Here is an 18,114-nt window from a genome sequence, read left to right as displayed (position 1 = left end):
ACTATGCACCCAATGGGACAAGAAAATAGGGAGTTATTGATTAAATTAATAGAGACCCTTACGCAAGAAAAAAGTCAGATAGCAAAACTATCTCCACCTAGACATGAGTCCATAGCACTAAGAGCCAAGTATGAAGCTAAAATCAACCCTATCATCTTTTTCTTCCACCTCCTTTTTACCCGATGATCCATCAACTAGCCGATACCTATCTACTTCTACAAAACGCCCTCGATTTTCGTTATCCACCAGCAGCACGGTATGTGTGCGTGTTCCATACCCCCCTTTCGCCCGGTGTCTGTCAATACAAATGGGACATAGTGATCTTTCTAAATCGTAGTTGAACATGTTAGAAGGGAGGTCAGAGTCGGGGTAGGTGGTTTTATCTCGGAGCACATCAAGAAGACTGTTTATCAGAGTTTCGTGGTCATCCGGCGGATTTGACAGCAGATGCTCAAGTAACTCTTTCCCCCTCTCAACTTTTGGCCAATCTGATCGTTTTTCCATCAACACACCGTTTGACATGCCGTATATAACACCCTTTTTCAACAATGTGGGAGGTTCATCCCGCACAGGACCCCTATTTCCACAATACCACCCGACCACATCTTCATTCCCTCCTGGATTGACGGCGCCAAGAACGAGATTGAAGCCATTGTATCGATATTGCTGTGAGGCTACTGTTTCCGCATACGTCTGTGGATCCGCGCATGAAAGAAGGAAATCGCGAACGAGATAACCTCTGGTTAGAGCAGTTGGATTAACTAGCGAAGGGTGTTCCCGAAAATTTGTAATGAATCCAAGATGTCCAGTGGCTTTGTTTATACCCATCCAGGTGCCATGTGTTTGAAGCGGAGCGCTAGATGGGTCTGGGGAGGAAAGTGGTAGCGCTTCAGAACTACTATTTATATTCGTTTCATCCGATTGATCAACGCCCGACGTCTCCGCGGCAACTTGGGGAGTCGCTTTCGTAATGGTTTCCCTTTCGTATTTGGCACCTGAATACTCTAGTACCTTTCCCACTTTGTCTGCATCAGGGTCAGGTGATTGAACCAATGGAACTCCCACATGGATTTTGCCTTGATCGGTTCCGGCGAGGACATTGGGCGCGCCTATTTCGGACCAGAAGTGCGCACGTTGGGCTACACGGTCAATAAACTCGTCTCGGTTGCCTGCTATTATGCTAGTAGGGATATTTGGTCAGACGAGAGCCCTACAGTAGAGAACGATCTTGCAGGAAGACTTACAGCTTGTACTTTGGATGTCCCAAAGTGAAGAATATCACACACATTGTGCAGCAGATGGGACCGAGTGTTCAGTGAGCGCTGGCAAGTCCGCCGAGCGATGCATGGATGTGTCATCAGTGCGAAGCGCAAGGTTGCGTCATACTGTTGCTACCCGCGGTTGCTATCCAAATTGCTGATGGACGACATGAATACCAAAATGTAAAGAACAGGTTCAGTAAACAACTGATACATATATCCTCGAGGATAGCAGAAACATCCTATAAAGTTGACCGCTCGGCCATTGCTATATTAATATGTAAACAAGATTCGACGGTGCTCAGCTCTTCAACATGTGAAGGACGGTAACTGCCCGATCCATTAGTCATTAATAGATGCACTTGCATTTGCCCCAAGACAAAGGAGAAGGAAAGGCAACAGGGGCAATTGCTAAAGGCAAATCGCTAAAGAAGCGGCTGTGAACTCAAAAGCAATGTTGGGGGCGACTTGAACAGGTGGTCAAGTGCGTCTGGCCAGGGTATGCCACTTTATGGTCTGAAGCCAGCTTCTCTACGCTTATAGAAATGCAATGATTGTGGTCGGAAATAATGAAAACTTTCAACTTCCAAGCTATCATTTATGACGGAAACCACGCTGATCTCCATCAAGAATCATCAGGCTGCTTCTGATGAACATGGTAATCAAATCGACGGTTAGCGAGATAGTCTTTTCATGGGAAGACATCACGACTAGAAGGCATTGCAGTGTCGTTGGATGGGGTGTGCAATGTTATGGGTGTTCCATCCGGGCATAGAATCTACAAAGAGTGTCATAGGACAAGATTGGATGCTGAAAAGGATGGTGAGCTCCAACCTGGCCCATTCCATATTCATCTTTTGTCCTGCAGGGGGTTTCTGGTGGTTTTCAAAAAGTAAAGAAATGCCAAAAGTGTTCAGCTGCCAAAAAGTGTTCAAAACGCGTTGTAAAAACTACCCACAATTTTTGGTTAGACGGCATGTACAAGCTATGCTATGGGCTTTTTTCTTTTTCTGCTCACTGCCCTCCCCACTGCATTATCGTCAGTAAAACAAGATAAAAACCTCATAAAATGTATACGATGCGATACGTATTCCATCGACGCTGGTTTCATCATGGAAGTGTGATTGTGGAGAAAGGAACCAAGGTATGAAGGGGCCTTGCACCATATCTGGCATATCTGGAGCACAGTGCACTAAAACACACATACGACCACAGCTCTCACCCTCGATCACACCGCACATCCAGCCGAAATCCATCCTTCTCCTACCCGCCATATTTTTCCTCGTCCTCGCCCTCGTCCTCTCTGTCCTTCACACAACCGGTCACCTGGGACCCACGCAGCCAAACTGTCCAACAACCTACCTCCCTCCCACGACCACCGGTCCCCAAAACTGCAGTATCTACGAAACGACCTGCGACGGACCAGGCTGTACCGGTATACTTCAGCGAGATTGTGGAATGGTGTACGAGTGTTTGGATGAGCGTGCTAAAGCATATACCGAGTGCGTGAAAAGGGAGGATGCGGAGCGTGAGAAATGTAGAGTCGATAGGGAGTATGCTGTGGGTGAATGCTACAAATGGAATAAGGATTTAAAAGAAGGACGGAGTCATGGATGTTCGAGTGTGGGAGTGGTTGGGTACGTCTTTCCCTGCTCGTTTTCCTTCCTGTCCCAATTCATCATTCTGATCCGTACATTTAGCGTCCCCCTTCTAGCAGCCTTTACAGTCTTGGCGACCCTCCTCGGCGCAACCGTCGGTCTCGTTCTCCATATTCGCGCAAACAGACGTCTCAAGACCGATATTTATAAATTAGCATATTCAAAAGGGGGGAGAGTGTGGGAGGACGGTAGATGGGGTTTGGGACGAGTCGTTGTGGAATTTGTGGATGGGAAAGTAGAGTGACAGGCTGTGTCCAATATGTGGATGGTGTATGCAGTATTGGCTGGACCTCTAATAACTCATACCGACCCCAAGGGATTCTTATTCTGAGCTCGCATGCAGATGTTATATTCCAAGAATGTATCCATTCGAACAACACCCATTCCCGGGATGGAAGTACATGAACGACACTTGATGCATACACAAATGTCTTTCCTGGGTGCAGGCATCTGACGCTGCTCAAGGGATGAGAATAGGATATTCAAATAAACTGATCCCCACATTGTGATCCTTCACATTTGATGTCATGGTAAAAACCCTCACTGCAATATTCAGTCTCGACGACCCTATCACCCACCGTTCGTACCCTCAACAAACTCTCCATGTAACCCTCATGATATCCTCATAGAGCAATGGGGGTTTGGTGGAGTTGGCATTCCGTACCAACGAAAGCTGTGCCGTTTGGGTGAAAGCAGAGTAGTTTATGGGCGAGGCCATGTACGCACCTGCTATTTTTTTTTGGAGTCGAGCTGTGAGAATATTGTTCGGACCGTCAGTGTGGACACCATCGTCTCATTACAGATATGTTCTGATTAAACTAGGCTGGCAAGAGGTTACATGGTCTATAAAACGATCAATGATTTTTTCAACACTTAAGGCATGTTGTTGGGGACGTTTTGGGCACAGGTTTCAGTAGAGACATCCTACGAGAAAGGACCAAGATCCCCATTTTTTGCTTCATCCCCAAAGTGGCCAGATACCTGCTGCCTAGGAGTAACGCTGTTTGCGTGATCAACCGGTAAGGACCAAAGGATGCATAACCTCTGTCCATTTGAAAACATAGCAACGCATCTGATGCATCAACAGGACGAAAAATCCAATCTGATAAACTCCACCGTATGCACTTTTTCGTTAGATGCCTAGGTAAAGTGGCTGTGGCTGTTTAGTTGCATGCAGAACAAAGTGTTGGCCTTGTCAGGATGAGGGATGTAGACTCTTGTGGGTAACTGTTAAAGCTTGGCTGGCCACTGTCCTAAGTCAGAGACATTGGTGACGTTGAGATTGTAGGGTATATGGTTATGGATAGAGCGGGAACCCTCGTCCCATCCATCATGTGTAATACATGGGCGGTAAGACCGACGCTTGTTATTTTTGGATAGTGTGGCATTTAGGGGGGTTTCACGCTACGGTAAATGACTTTACACACTTTTGGCACTTCAAGGATCAGCCATGAGCTCATCTAGTAAGATACGTTAGCGATAGGCCCAGATGTGGCTTCCATACCAAGCCGTGGCCTTGGGGTCTGGCGATTGTCCAAACATATGGTATTGTTGACATCGTCACATTATGCAGACCTCCGATAAAAGCAGGGTAGTTGAATGTAAAATTGTGTGCAGTTAAAGGGAAGTGCATTAGGTTCAAGTTATCTACATGTAAACACGCCAGCGTGGTTTCTACTTGTTAACAGCTCTAGGAAACTGGCGTGGAATGACATGCTTACCATTACTTGGTAGCATAGCGTTTCGGTGAAGGGATAACAATTGCGGATATTTGAATTCATCAGGATGGTGGCCCCCGAAAGCACATAACCCTTATCATCGTGTGTCTGTCATGCGAGCCATTGTGCTCTCGGAATAGTTAAACCCCTTGCCAAGGAAGAGCAATGATGGCAACTGAAAATGGGGGTCCCCAAAATCCCTCGATTAATTACCTGCAAAATGGTGGCAATACGATGAGGGGCGAGATTCACCTAGAAGGATTTGACTCTCCGTATTGCTAGGGCATTGCGGGCCTCATAATGGGACACACATTAAAACAACAAATACCACATTCCTGCCAGTTATAAAAATAACCCATTCTACGAATGTTTTGCTTTCTTTAGTTCGGTACCGGAAGGGGCAACCCTCCGCTGTGGCAATGCATATGCCGCCTTTTTTCAGAACGTGAGCCGGGGTCAAGGTGAGTTACTGATGATAATCTTTCGACTATTCTTGGGTCATTGTGCCTAGGGTTTAGGGTATTTGTTGGAGGCGGGCGGGCCGGAGGGGACAACATGGAAGGAAGGAGAAACGCTTATTTAACAAAATGTGTGTTTGGTGCCGTACCCCAGTGCACCAGCAGTTCTGAATAAATCATCTCCAAAAAGGAAGAATATTACGGAAAAAAAAAAGAAAACCAAAAGGACGATTTCCTTCTTTTGACAAAACCGATCTAGAGTACATAATAGAGTTTTTCACCAAATGGAAGCCCGCGACCTCGACCTTTCACAAACGATCCCGTTTCCCCCTCTCGCATACGGCACCGCCATTGTCCTCGTCATCATCACCGTAGCCATCATCGCAGGAAACCTGTTTATTCTTATCCTGTTTGCAAGATACAGATACCTCCGAAACGCCGCAAATGCCTTGGTCTTTAGTTTGTCTTTTACAGATTTGTGTATTGGGGTCCAGAGACTTAGTTTGATATCGATTCACTTGTCGAAGGGGGGATATGCCACAGGCAAGCTTGGATGTGTTGTAAGTGTTGTGTTTTGCATCGTTCGTTGGGGGATGTGTGCGCATGAACTAAACAATGGGCTTTTTGGTTTGGTAGTTGGATGGGAATTTTACTGTAATGTTTTCGGTACGGTATATGTTCCATTCACAAACGTTCATTACAACCGACTCACCATCTCCCAGTCTCAATCCCTCCTAGGTCTCACGGCCCTCGGCATGGAACGGTACATGGCAGTCGTTAAGCGCCGGCCTTTGACAATGAGACAAGCGATGATGGCCGTGGCCGCAACATGGATATATAGTGGGGTGCTGTGCGCGATACCGTACATGGTGAAAGGGGATGCGTATCGATTGCAAAGTTCATTTCTGTGAGTATAGACTGGTTCATGGCACGTTGTCCACAATATGCTAATATCTTTTGTGTTTAATGACAGGTATTGTGTAGGTATTTGGGCTATTTTCCTTTTTACCCAACTGCCTGACTAACATGTTTTTTACAGACTGGTGACTGGTCCGGTAAAAGGCCAGGGACCATCTTTTTCACCGTCATGTGTCTCGCGACCGTCACTATCGCCCTTGGAGCGTTTGGCGTCGCATACTATTTCATTAACCGAGAAGTCCGCTTGGCCAGCAAGAAATGGGCCCACGTCCAAGCAGGTACTGGAGAAGAGTCGTCATCAATGTCTAGTCCACCAGTGGTCGATTCCACACGACCCAATTCAGCATCCACACGAAAAATGGATGCATTAGAAGCTAAACTCGCTAAGAAGAGTTTAATCCTCGTACTGGTCTTTGCGTTCAACTGGTTGCTTTACGATATCAATTTCCTTTGGTCCATGATTGGCAGTGTCCAAGTCCCCATGCTATTAGATTGTCTAGCCTTCTTGGGTGCGATAGTAAAGTAAGTTGTTTGCAAACACTTGTTGTACTCACCACCACACATGCTAATACCACCCTCAAAAACAGCTCAGCTTTCAACCCTGTTCTTTTTATTGTCCTCGATAACCGATGGGCGCGTTGCGCAAAGGATTTCCTGGGTTGCTGGCCGATGGGCAAAACGGTAGAAAAGGATGCAACGCCGCAAGAGTCAGTCATGAGATCTGCACCCATTAGTGATCGAAGACAGTCGTTTGCAGTGAAGGGGAAGATGATGCCTTGATGGGGTTACCCATTTGGGGCATACTTGATGTTATACCGCCTTAAGTCTAGTCCTAAAAGTAGTGTTACTTGTTTGTCTGGTTTGGCCGTCTTTATGCAGTTGGCGTAGGGTCGACAACGAATATATCCAGAGAATGCACATATAGTTTGAACATTCATAGTCCTTGATAATGTCCTTTGTATTCGAGAACCGTGATGGACGAGGTTAGCGCATAAAGCCATCCATCATGAAGTGTCTATAGCTTTGCTGGATAGACGTCTAGTATCGAGAAAGTAGCTGCTCATATGCCCCGACATTGCTGCAAGGGAAGCAATCCACCATTTACCAGGTGAAATAGTTTGAAAACACAAGAACCAGCCCTTTTTCCTGCGGTGATATCCACCGTTATTGCACGTACCATCCACCAAATCACTCGAGAGAGTGCTGGTTCTTGTATACGGCTCGTGGGGCTGCAGTTCAACTGACATTTGCCTATCGATATTCCATCTCATTTGCAGTAGACATTGGCGGACCCGAACAAGATATCTTACAGGCATGACGATTCAGTAGCCCAGTGCCTGCTCCTTTCTTAACCTTTACAATTGCATCCCTCTCTTCTGGCTGCTTTGACTTTTAACCCTTCCATAAACCCGTTGAGCATCGCTTGCCAGACATTCATCTGATCGAACGCGTTTGTTTCCTGGCATATGTCATCTTGATCCCCGACCTTTCCACACTCGTCGTCGCATTCCAACGAAAAAGCAAGCAAAAAGGAGCATTTACTCGCTCCAACCCGTTATACCACCTAGTTCCAAACGAAACGTTTCTATGTTACCGATATACATACATGCCTCCTCACTATCCCGTTCCCAATTCCGAAAAGTCCCTCGTCGGTGGCGTCACGCATGGTATGGAAACGATGTCGTCGAGTTTTGTGCATTCAAGTGTTGACTGGGGGTTTTTTGGATGTAGATGACAGAGAGGGTCGGCAATGGGTGATGACAAGGACGAGGGAAGCGGTGATTGGGTTTACGGTGTGGTGCTTGGGGTTGGGGGCTTTGGGACTTGTTTATTTGAATTATGGTAAGTTTTGTGGGCGAGTCGGAAGGAACCATCATTATTTAAGGTTAATGTTGTGTTTCTTATAGTGTTGATTCGACCGTACTTTAATCCGTTTTTTTATGCTGCTGTTCTTTCGGTGCCGTTGCATGGGATCAAAGTCTCGCTAACAGAACGGATGCAAGTGTTTTTAAAGGATGATCAAGAGGGTGGGACGACGGGCTCTGGGTTGGGATGGAGGAATGTGGTTTGGTGGATGGTAGGAGTGCCAACCAAGGTAACGTCCACACAAGTTATATATGTAACAGAAAAAGGCTCATGGACTTTGGGTTAGATGATTCTAGGTATATTCTGGCACCTCCTTTCCGCCATGTTTACCGTTTGTATCCGTCTCATCCACCGTATATCGACACCACATAATCGTAAGCAAAGAGAAAAGCCCAAGCCTACAGAACCTTCACCCTCGCTTTCCAAAACCGAGCACGAGTCTTTAAGGGGTCGAAAACACACGACCGTGCGCCGTCGAAAAGGACGGAAAGGAATGCGTTTTCGATCTGTTTCCGAAAGTGATATCCATACCCGATGGAATGGGGTAGATACCTCACCATCGTCAACGACATCCGGCGACGAACCCATTTTGGAACCTCTCCAAAAATTCTCACGCGAACTCTCCAGTATGATTCTCTTGGAATCGGAAGCGAGCGATGAGGATGTACCCTTGCAACGACCACATGCCACCCTCCGACACCCCGTCTCGTTTCGTAGACCCGATAGTACGAGAGCGGTATCCCGGAAACGATCTTTTTCACAGTCATTACCAGCTGCACTCGGGATTCGTACACCGGGGTTCACGACAGCGCCCAAGGGGCAGTACCTCCAAGTTTTGTTTTTATGGGTGGTTCGGTACGCTTTATTTCGATTTGTTGTTGAGAGATGGGAGGCGAGTTTGAAAGCGTTTTCGGCGATTGGGATGGGTGTTGTGTGTGGGGGTGTTTGTTATTTTGTGTGGCATGTTGGGTTAGGGGCTTATCGTCGGTATGTCGTTGTGAATGACCGAGAGCAGAAAAAGGTTCGGGATACGACGGGGATTGTACAAACGGGATTGTGCCGTCAGGCTATTGGGAGCATACAGTGGGGGTTGGGATGGTGTTATCAAAAATGTCGGGTGGGAAGCAAGCGGTGGTTACGAAGGAACTTGAATGGGTTATTATCTGGACTGTTGATTATTTCAACGCTGGTGGCTGCATTCGGTGGGGGTGGGTTTCTCTTGTTCAAGGTACGTGCATTTTATTGCACTCGTTCTTCTATGATGAAGGTGTTAAAATTCCTTTCTTTCCAGGTCGGACAGGAAACAGGTCTCATCATAGACGACACGATCCGCTTCGTCAACCGCTCTGTTCTCGCCAACGACGAACTACGGGAGCAAGCCCTCCGCTTCGTCTCTGATCTCGAAGCTCGAACCGTGGCCTATTTGGAACGCGATAAGAGCAGCGCCAACCCATCTGACCTAACCGCCCAAGAGTTATTCGATATGATCCACAAGAGTATAGACTACTTGGCATTGGTGAGGAAGGATACGGACGCTGTTGTAGATGGAAAAAAAAAACCTAGACCGACACCCACGAGGACGACACCTGCCGAACGTGGTATTTTTGACATGTTACCACAGACGGGGGACCTTTTACTCCAAGTTTTCCGCGGAAATTTTAATTTGACGTCCTTGGCGGACCAGCTTCCCCCCGCAACCGACGAACTCCGATCCCACGGTCTCAACCTCCTCGACACAGTTCTCCGACTATTAGATAAAGATGCGAATACATTGTCGAATGCAAATGCTATGCCGGCATCTTTGGGGACATTTGCGGCGCGTACCGCTCAATTCCTGGGTGGAGCGGCGGTAGCATTGGTGGTCCTCTTTGTTGTGGGCGTCACATATGCATTTGATGTCCTCTTTCAGTGGATTTTGTTTTTGGCGAGTTTGTATGCTTTTGTTGCGGGGCATGTTGGGGTGGTTGGACATGCGGGGCGGGTGATTGGGTTGGTGGATCCGAAACAAAAGTTGCGGTATGTTTTGTATTTTGACAAACATTATTTGGAAAAAGAAAATACTGATGAAGGAAATCAAAAAACAGGCACGCTCTTGAACATGCCGTTCAATCCGCTCTGATCGTGAACCTCAAACTCACGCTCTACCATATGCTCTCTACCTACCTCACCCACTCCATCACCCACCTCGACCTCGTTTATATCCCTACATTCATTACAGGCCTCGCAACACTCATCCCCATTGTCCCCTCGTACTATTTCGCCATTCCAGCCGCGATCCGCCTATGGACGCGTATGAGTGGGTGGTGGGGTGTAGTGGAAGGTGGGGGACTCTTGATGGTCCACTTGATTGTAGCGTGGGTGATTGATCCTGCGATATTGGAGGAAGAGATGGGGCATCTTGTTGATTCTCATCATGTGTCGAGTACAGGTCCGAATTTGTTGTTGACGGGTTTAGCGTTTTGGCTTGGGTATTACCAGTTTGGGTTTCCCTTGGGATTGGTTTTGGGGCCGTTGGTTGTCTCTTGTGTTCCGATTGTTGTTGGGCATTTGTATGGGGAGTTTGTGGGTGTTGGTGGGTAGATTGGATGGATGCTTATATTTTTTTTTATCTGTGTGCTTTTTACTTTTTTGGATTTTTTTTTTTACATTTTGGATCGTTGAAATACTAAATGTATCATTGATATTCTTTTTCAATGCTTTAATGCTTGCACTGTCATTTGACATCTATAAAAACCTCACTCTGGAAATCCGTCATTGCATGCAATACAATGCCCCATTTGGACTTGGCCCTACTGCCTTCAAGCGACTCATGACATCATCACTATTACATAATCAACTGTGGCTTATCCAAGGACGGGCGGGGTGTGAAAAGGGAAACGGGACAGCGTGACATATCTTTGAAATGGAACTTTTCTTTTTCTATTTTCAAGCCTTCTTTGTTTGCAAGAGGATGCCAAGTAATGACGCCCAAATATTTTGTTGGTCCCTTTTATGTCGTCATGGGCATGTTATAAAGTGGGATGTTATGTCATTTTTTGTATTTTGTAATGTGGAAGGCGCGGAATGCGACAAGTGGAGGGGAGATATAAAAAAGGGCAGAGGAAGACGAAATTGCCCCCTGCTTAACAGTCTTGAGAGAAATTAAAACAAGCGGGAATTTCAAATACTCTACTTTTATTAAAAAACACAAATGTCTTCGCAAGCTTACAACACTCCTGGGTACAACACCACAGCCGGAACCGGAGCACCCGGAGCAGCAGGTGTCGCTCCAGGCGGACACCTCCCAACCACGGGCGAGCGGATCGCAGGCACAGTCGAACGCACGATGGGACACATGCTCCCCGGCACAGACTTGGGCCACCAACTCAAAGCCGATGGAGCCCGTAAAAAAGGAAACGAAGTTAAAGCCGAAAAAGCTGAATCCCACATGGACCATGGTGTGCATTCGAGTGTGACGACTGGGTCGTATCTTGAAGGTGAAGCTGAACGCGCATTGGGACATTCGATGCCCGGTACGCAGACTGGGCATCGCTTAAAGGCTGAGGGGGCTTTGCATAAAGGGGATGTGCAGAAAGCAGAACGGGCAGAGTCGCATTTGAAGGTGTGTGTGTTTTGATTTCTTGTGATGGTTTTTTGGTGTTGTTTTATTGATGTGAGTGTTTTGTTTTTTTTGTGTAGGGTCCTCGAGTGCTTTAAATCGAGTTGTGATAGCATAACTTGCTTTTTTCAACATTGTTGGGTCCTTCTTTGTAAATAAAAAAGTTTTTGGCTGCGTCCGTCCATCGTATTGGTTTTCCCTTTTCAAATGCTTCGACTTGCATTGCAAATCGTGTCTTGAACGCATCATTGCAAAAAACCCAACGGTTTAGCCCATGAAAATACCATATGCATCTCGTATCGGCTTTTGCCATGTTGCCCATTCCACGTGACCCACACCTCAACCCAACGTAAGCCCCAAAGCACTTACACACTTTTGACATTTCCATCCATGCACCCATAACAACAACAAAGATGCCCGAAGCCTACCCCCCATACACCCTCCACCAAACCCCCCCAACAACAACCCTCCACATTTCCCGAACCTACACGCACAGCGACACACCACAATTCAACACAACATGTCCCTCCGAACTGGCAACAAGAATCCAACCAGCAACATTTGAAAAAACAATCCAAACAATAAATACAATCTTGCTTGATGCGGATAGACTAACAATTTCGCAAGTGTGTTTTACGGTTGGGAGTTGTCTTACTGGGTGGTGTTTGGAGAGTTTTTTTCCTAATGGGCGGTATCGGATGGTATGTACTTTGGAAATGCGAATTCGTATATTGGTTATGTTGGCATTTGAAACTATTTGTTTTTCGTTTTTGTAGGCGTTCAAGAAATTGGCGGCGTTTATCCAGGATGAGAATACGAGGGTTTATGAGCCTGTTGGTGTGACGATTGTGGTTAGTGTTTTTACGTTTTTCGTATGTTTTTTGATGCCATGTTTTTTGTTGATTCTGATGTTTTTTTTTTGTAGGATCCGAAGCGAACAGGGTTATTACATGTATGTTGATATTTTGGGTTGGGTATTAATGTTTTGTTATAATGGTTTTCGTTTATTTTTTTGTAGATTGAAATTATTATGCGGTAGTACGTACGGTTTTGCTTTTTCTATGAAATCTATGGGAATGGCTATTGTGTGTGTGTTGTGGAATGGGTGTTATGGTGGAAGGCTAGGATTGATAGAGTGTATACGATATTTTTTTCAAAATCATCATGGCGTGCAACAAAACAAAAGATGCGGCTCTTGTCACTCATAGCCTGGCTACTTTACTAAATGCCACATTCCTAAACCCCAAGATGTGTGTGTCCATTCTCGGGATGATTTGAGTTTTTGCCGATAACGACCGATGATCCGCCTGGCTGATGGTGGCATCCCTTGGTAGTAGAGACAATGCATCGAAAGCCCATCAGTGACACTAGTAAATCTCATCTGATTTTCTATTGTATGAGCTACAGAGTACATGACACAACATCCCTACCATCTATTCCATCACCCGCATCGTTAAGAAAATAAATCTCACAACACTCCTTCTATTCATTGTTCCAAAAATCCACGCTTGTTCAAACCCTAATCGAACTTTTACCCCATCCAAAAAAACAAACATTCCAACAATCACCCATACCGAAACCCAACCGCAAAAGCCGCAGCAAACCCCGCACTAGACGGTAAATCCGTCGTAAGATTCCGTAACATCCTCGTAGCACCAATCTGAATATCTTTATGCGTGAATTTTCCGTCCCCGTCTTGGTCGATTTTACCGATAAGAAGGGATTCTACGCGGGGCCAGTTGACTTTGAGGATATCGGCATGTACGAGGGCCTTTAACAATAGCTTTAATATGTTTCTGTTTGGGAAGAGGGTGATAAGGTACGTACTTGTATTCCCATAAACCCAATCCCGATGACCAAACCCCCCGTTTTTGCCATCTTTTTGGTTGCAAAGCCTGCACTTGCACCCAACATTGTCGCCTAAAAAGTCCCAAAAATGTACATTACATTCCCCATTCCACAACACGCATAAAAAAGACAACCCACCATAGTAATCTCTGATAAATTCGCAGCGTCCGTCGATACAACTGTCTTTGGCTCCTCGTTTACACTTGCGGCGATAATCACATTGGTGGCTTGCACGTCATGCGCTGTTGCGACGACGGTTGTTTTCTGTGCATAAATGTCGGGTGCTAATTGGGTAACAATGTCAGTTACGGCATTTCCTTTGTTCTGTGTGTGTGTGTTCAGGTGCAGGGTTACCTGAAGGCATGGTTGAAGAATGGGCAAAAGGGAGGTATGTTGGAATTGCTGGGCGGAATGGGGGCTTTTGTGGTGTCACGTGAGTACGTTTGTTTTGAATGATCATCTAGTGGTCTGCCAAATGTACGGGGTTGCTTTACGAAAAGGATGGAAGAACAGTCATTGTCGACTATGCAACTGGTTAAACTCAACGATGGCATTTCTTATTTATCAAGTAGGAAAAGTGTGGATAAAGGTTACAAGCACTGTTGAGCGTTTGGGGATATCCTCAACTTTTGCTTATGCCAACTTAAATCGGGAAAAAGTTTATAAAAGATAAAGAAATACAGAAATGTATTAAGACTATGCCAAACACAAAAAAAGCTATACATGTATTTACAAAACAGTTTTTGATAATAAAACCGCACCAAAAAAAAAAAAAGAGATAATACCTTCCATCCACCTCGTTCTTACCGTAAACTCTCCCTCCGATCCCGAATCTGATTCGAGTCCAAACACCCCAACGGAAACGCACCCATCTCCCCACTCTCATTCTCACCCACCCCCCACCCATCCTCATACACCTCATACACACGAACAAGTTCATTCCTTTCCAATCGGATTTCATCAGAAAGAACGGGGACGTAGGGTCTTTTCGCGCGTTGGGTGTAGAGGGGTTCCAAAGAGCCGAATGTTGTGCTTGTGGGTGAAGCTGAGGATAACGTCGGAGAAGAAGGGGAGGGAGAGGGGGGGCAGGTATGGGACGATGCGAGTGTGAGCGGGAGGGTTTGGGAGCAGGTTTTACATTGGATGGTGTAAATGTTGTGAATGGATTTCATTGGTTTTCGGGTTTGAGGTGCGGTGGATGGTGAGGTGGGACGGGAAGAGGTTTGTACAGTAAGTTGTTGTTGTTGTTGTTGTTGTTGAGGGGATTGTTGTTGAGGGGATGTGGGTTGACGGCTAGAATTGGATGAGACGGGAGGCGGAACTTTACCAACAGCCGTAACGCGGAGATTGGGTTCAAGGTCCTTTGTCCCAGCTTTATGGTAATAACTTGGAATAGACGTCATGCTCGTTGGTTTACGTTTCAACGAGTCCGCATTCTTGGGTTTTTGGAGTGTTCCTGGTGTCGATGATGCCGCCACTGATCCGAGAGTTGATGTGAGGTGGTTGGCTTCTGGGTCCGAGTGAAAGAGGTTTGACGAGCGAATCAGGCGGCGCGAGATGGGGAGAAAGGTTGCGCCTAGGATACCGATACCGATAAAGGCCACATTTGCGGCATAGAGTGGGATACCGACTTGCATTTCCATTGGTTTTCCCAGTGTCGCGGTGGTCGTGGCATTGGTGTTTGGTGTCCCGCTGGTTGCATTGGTCCCAGGTATCGTGGTACCGTTGTTTGCCTGTCTTTTGGCAATGATCGGAGGCCGCAACGTGGATGTCGTATTCCCGCCCGACATGGATGTACTATTCCCATGCGCACTCGAATACCAAGCCGAATACCCTTGGTCAGCATAGTACCCACACACTGTCTTGCCAACGATTAGAACGCGATCGGGCTGGACTTGATCGATGACCGAGGGATAAAAGACGTTTGTGATCATCAACAGGTGGACGATGCCCAATGCGACAGAGACTGTTCCCAGACATGCATACTAGTGTGATAAAAGAGTGTAAAGAAGGTAAGAAAACGTCAATGAGATGAATGGATTCTTGATCAAGGAATGCAATCCAGTTTTCAAGACGTCTGGCTCTGCCAGCGTGCACTCCATGACGAACGTACGCGAGCCATGGCCCACAGTCCTGCCTTTCCATGTCACTCTCCCCCAGATCTCCTTGACGAGCATTCGCGAGTCATGACCCTGATCCCAACCCAATCCCAACCTAAACCCACACGCTAATCGCAACCCGAACCCTAACTGAACGCGAAGACGAACCCAACTTGAACCCACACGCTAACCCGAACCCCAACCCCAACCCAATCCCAATCCCAACCCTAACCCTAAGCCCAACCCCAATCCCAATCCCAACCCGAACCCTAAAACCCTAACGCGAACCCCAACTCCAAATACATACCAAAATCAACAGGGCCCTTGATCTCTTCCAAATCCCTAAAGCCCCAACCACACAAAGGATCCCAAACAAGACCCCTAAAGCGATGGTAGCCCATGTAGCACTATCGTGATGGAATCCCACGACGAGAACGATTCCCAGGACCTATTACAAACAAACGTTGGGATGAGGATAATGAAGAGTTATGCAATACCATCTACTGTACATACAAGATGGATTAGGATGAAAAACAAGAGAACGAGTCGTGGTCGAGGGACATGCATGGCCTATACACACACACACATATGGGACATGCAAAAGAAATCCTGCGTAAAAGAATAAAAACGCAGAAGAACAAAAACCTCTTCAGCCAAAAGAACACATCCTCAAGAATAAAATAAAAAATAAAAAAAACCTAATAACTAGGAATGAAACAATGCATTGAAACTATTTGCAATACATTAAGTAATATGTTCACGTGACTATGTGTGCATGAATTATCACGTGATCGTATTGCGTGGGAGAAAAAAGATTATTAGAAAATAATAACAGCGGCCAACGCCACTACGCCACTCTCTATTAAGATGATTATATCACGTGTATAATATACTATTTATGGATTAATTGAAAGATTCCTTCTAGAAGGACGAGAGAAGGATATCTGATGGATTGGAGGGGGAGAGTGAGATTTCTACTTGCGGATTCTACTATGGGGAGGAGGGGAATTGCCATGAGGAACGCTTATTATCGAATTCTACATGGCATTTATGTTGCTTTTTGTGAATGGTTATTATACGATGCATCATTTACATTCATTACACTCGACATCTAGGCATTTGCATTTGCATTAGATATGAGCATTAGCCATCATAGCAACTCTCTTTTTGCATGATAGTGTTCCATTTGGCATTCACATATTCAGATGTTTGGTCACGTGACATTGATGATGAAAGAGTGTGGGAAAGTTCAATGGAGAATCTTGTCATTTCGCACTGGGTTGGATTGCATCACCTTGTTGACAATGGAGGAATCAAAGGCATGCATACGCACTTACACATGGATACTCGGGACTAGACTTGCTCAATGCCCTCTTTATATTGTTAGGCAGCGCTCAAAAAGCGCATGTTGGCCACGCCCACCATCACAAAACAACACATTACCGCATCTCACCCACCACCACCACAATCACAAGCCAAGAGAAAGCTCCCCCCCGCCCTCGCTCCTCCACCTCCAGCCATCCACGCAGACGTGGCAACAAACACCAAAGTATACACAATCATTAACGCACTGCGAGAAAAGGGCGAGGCATTGTCGGAAAAGGAGATTATGAGATTGACGGCTGTTCATATTGGAGGCACGCCTGGGTTGAGAGAGATTTTGAGGAATAATTTAAAGATTGAGTTTATTCCGCAAGACAAGACTTATCGTTACAAGGTGAGTTGGCTGAGCAGTAGCGAGTATAAGCGAGGTTGTTAGAGTTTGGATTGGGCCCGGGCAGAGGACTACCGAGCCAAAAGGAAATGTGTACCGGTGGCCTCAACTTACCTCTACTCTAATCACTAGCCAAAATACACTATACGCTCCAAAGAAGACCTCATCACCCTCCTCCAATCCCATGCCTCCCAAGGCGGAATGGAAATCAAAGAACTCTTGGATTCCTGGAGTGGACTTTTGGGTGCCGTTCAAGAGCTGGAAAAGGAGGGACATGTGCTCGTGCTGAAAACAAAAGACCAGAAACCGAGGATTGTGTATTGGAATGATAAGAGTTTGAATTTGGAAATGTCAAAAGGTGAGTTGGGAGCGAATAGGTAGATACAATAGTGAGCGGTGGGGAGCAATTCTTGCTAGTTTGTGTGTGTGTGTGTGTGTGTGCGTAGTGGATGGATGGGACAAAAGTGTGCGTTGGATCATGCATTAACAAAACCCTATTGCTTACAGAATTCCAAAACTACTGGCACGAAATCCAACTCCCAAAAGAATCCGATCTTGCCAAAGAACTCGAACGAGGTCAGTACATCTCTTTCCTCTTGACCTTTTCCCTTTTTTTGTGACTCACACACTCGCAATAGCCGGCCTCAAATCCATGGAAGTCTTTGTAGCACCTAAACCCACCGTACGTTTCCGTACGCATCATACCCAGAACTCTAACCCAATGTGCTGATTTGTCTTTTTTGGATAGGATAAGCCAAAGGAATCCAAACGAAGGAGTCATAAGCGGATAAAATTGACGAATACGCATTTGGAGGGGTTAGGTGCGTATTTTTTTAATACATGTGTGTGCTTGGGGGTAAGCCGTCTAACGATTTTTTTGTGTTGGTGGACGTAGATATTTTGGGGCCGATCAAGTAGGGCGCTCGCTTTTGGAATGGTTTTCGTCTTTTGTTTATTTTGTATATAGAGATTGTGTTG

At 46.1% G+C, this 18,114-nt stretch overlaps 8 protein-coding genes across 8 annotated transcripts; 5 read left to right on the top strand and 3 right to left on the bottom strand.

Annotated features, from left to right (window-relative positions):
* Nucleotides 1-13: 13 nt before the first annotated feature.
* SPPG_00352 (uncharacterized protein) lies at nt 14-1,315 on the bottom strand. The gene is made up of 2 exons (XM_016748680.1): nt 1,245-1,315; nt 14-1,180 (listed from the first exon to the last, which is right to left on the bottom strand). Exons 1-2 carry the CDS (start codon nt 1,286-1,288, stop codon nt 118-120), a joined length of 1,107 nt encoding a protein of 368 aa, XP_016612674.1. The 5' UTR covers nt 1,289-1,315; the 3' UTR covers nt 14-117.
* Nucleotides 1,316-2,207: 892 nt separating this feature from the next.
* Nucleotides 2,208-3,334, top strand: SPPG_00351 (uncharacterized protein). Its single transcript, XM_016748679.1, has 3 exons — nt 2,208-2,403; nt 2,475-2,896; nt 2,960-3,334. Exons 1-3 carry the CDS (start codon nt 2,329-2,331, stop codon nt 3,159-3,161), a joined length of 699 nt encoding a protein of 232 aa, XP_016612673.1. The 5' UTR covers nt 2,208-2,328; the 3' UTR covers nt 3,162-3,334.
* Nucleotides 3,335-5,207: 1,873 nt separating this feature from the next.
* Nucleotides 5,208-6,951, top strand: SPPG_00350 (uncharacterized protein). Its single transcript, XM_016748678.1, has 6 exons — nt 5,208-5,653; nt 5,730-5,759; nt 5,816-6,000; nt 6,067-6,073; nt 6,133-6,533; nt 6,599-6,951. The coding sequence occupies exons 1-6, from the start codon at nt 5,378-5,380 to the stop codon at nt 6,789-6,791; spliced, it is 1,092 nt and encodes a 363-aa protein (XP_016612672.1). The 5' UTR covers nt 5,208-5,377; the 3' UTR covers nt 6,792-6,951.
* A 543-nt stretch (nt 6,952-7,494) lies between these two features.
* On the top strand, nt 7,495-10,492 carry SPPG_00349 (uncharacterized protein). Its single transcript, XM_016748677.1, has 6 exons — nt 7,495-7,678; nt 7,743-7,853; nt 7,919-8,106; nt 8,164-9,105; nt 9,169-9,893; nt 9,962-10,492. The coding sequence occupies exons 1-6, from the start codon at nt 7,618-7,620 to the stop codon at nt 10,455-10,457; spliced, it is 2,523 nt and encodes an 840-aa protein (XP_016612671.1). The 5' UTR covers nt 7,495-7,617; the 3' UTR covers nt 10,458-10,492.
* A 296-nt stretch (nt 10,493-10,788) lies between these two features.
* SPPG_00348 (uncharacterized protein) lies at nt 10,789-11,664 on the top strand. Its single transcript, XM_016748676.1, has 2 exons — nt 10,789-11,478; nt 11,556-11,664. Exons 1-2 carry the CDS (start codon nt 11,068-11,070, stop codon nt 11,571-11,573), a joined length of 429 nt encoding a protein of 142 aa, XP_016612670.1. The 5' UTR covers nt 10,789-11,067; the 3' UTR covers nt 11,574-11,664.
* Nucleotides 11,665-12,837: 1,173 nt separating this feature from the next.
* Nucleotides 12,838-13,729, bottom strand: SPPG_00347 (uncharacterized protein). Its single transcript, XM_016748675.1, has 4 exons — nt 13,678-13,729; nt 13,462-13,607; nt 13,303-13,395; nt 12,838-13,246 (listed from the first exon to the last, which is right to left on the bottom strand). Exons 1-4 carry the CDS (start codon nt 13,685-13,687, stop codon nt 13,040-13,042), a joined length of 456 nt encoding a protein of 151 aa, XP_016612669.1. The 5' UTR covers nt 13,688-13,729; the 3' UTR covers nt 12,838-13,039.
* A 356-nt stretch (nt 13,730-14,085) lies between these two features.
* Nucleotides 14,086-15,856, bottom strand: SPPG_00346 (uncharacterized protein). Its single transcript, XM_016748674.1, has 2 exons — nt 15,730-15,856; nt 14,086-15,308 (listed from the first exon to the last, which is right to left on the bottom strand). The coding sequence occupies exon 2, from the start codon at nt 15,255-15,257 to the stop codon at nt 14,127-14,129; it is 1,131 nt and encodes a 376-aa protein (XP_016612668.1). The 5' UTR covers nt 15,258-15,308; nt 15,730-15,856; the 3' UTR covers nt 14,086-14,126.
* Nucleotides 15,857-16,672: 816 nt separating this feature from the next.
* SPPG_00345 (transcription factor TFIIE subunit TFA2) lies at nt 16,673-18,054 on the top strand (the record flags this gene model as incomplete). Its single annotated transcript, XM_016748673.1, has 7 exons — nt 16,673-16,741; nt 16,810-17,139; nt 17,269-17,494; nt 17,644-17,712; nt 17,775-17,818; nt 17,885-17,957; nt 18,032-18,054. Exons 1-7 carry the CDS (start codon nt 16,727-16,729, stop codon nt 18,052-18,054), a joined length of 780 nt encoding a protein of 259 aa, XP_016612667.1. The 5' UTR covers nt 16,673-16,726.
* Between the last annotated feature and the right edge of the window lie 60 nt (nt 18,055-18,114).

The sequence above is a fragment of the Spizellomyces punctatus genome, assembly GCF_000182565.1.
Source record: "Spizellomyces punctatus DAOM BR117 chromosome Unknown supercont1.1, whole genome shotgun sequence".
Classification (NCBI taxonomy): Eukaryota; Fungi; Chytridiomycota; class Chytridiomycetes; order Spizellomycetales; family Spizellomycetaceae; genus Spizellomyces; species Spizellomyces punctatus.
This window is presented reverse-complemented; position numbering and strand designations above follow the sequence as displayed.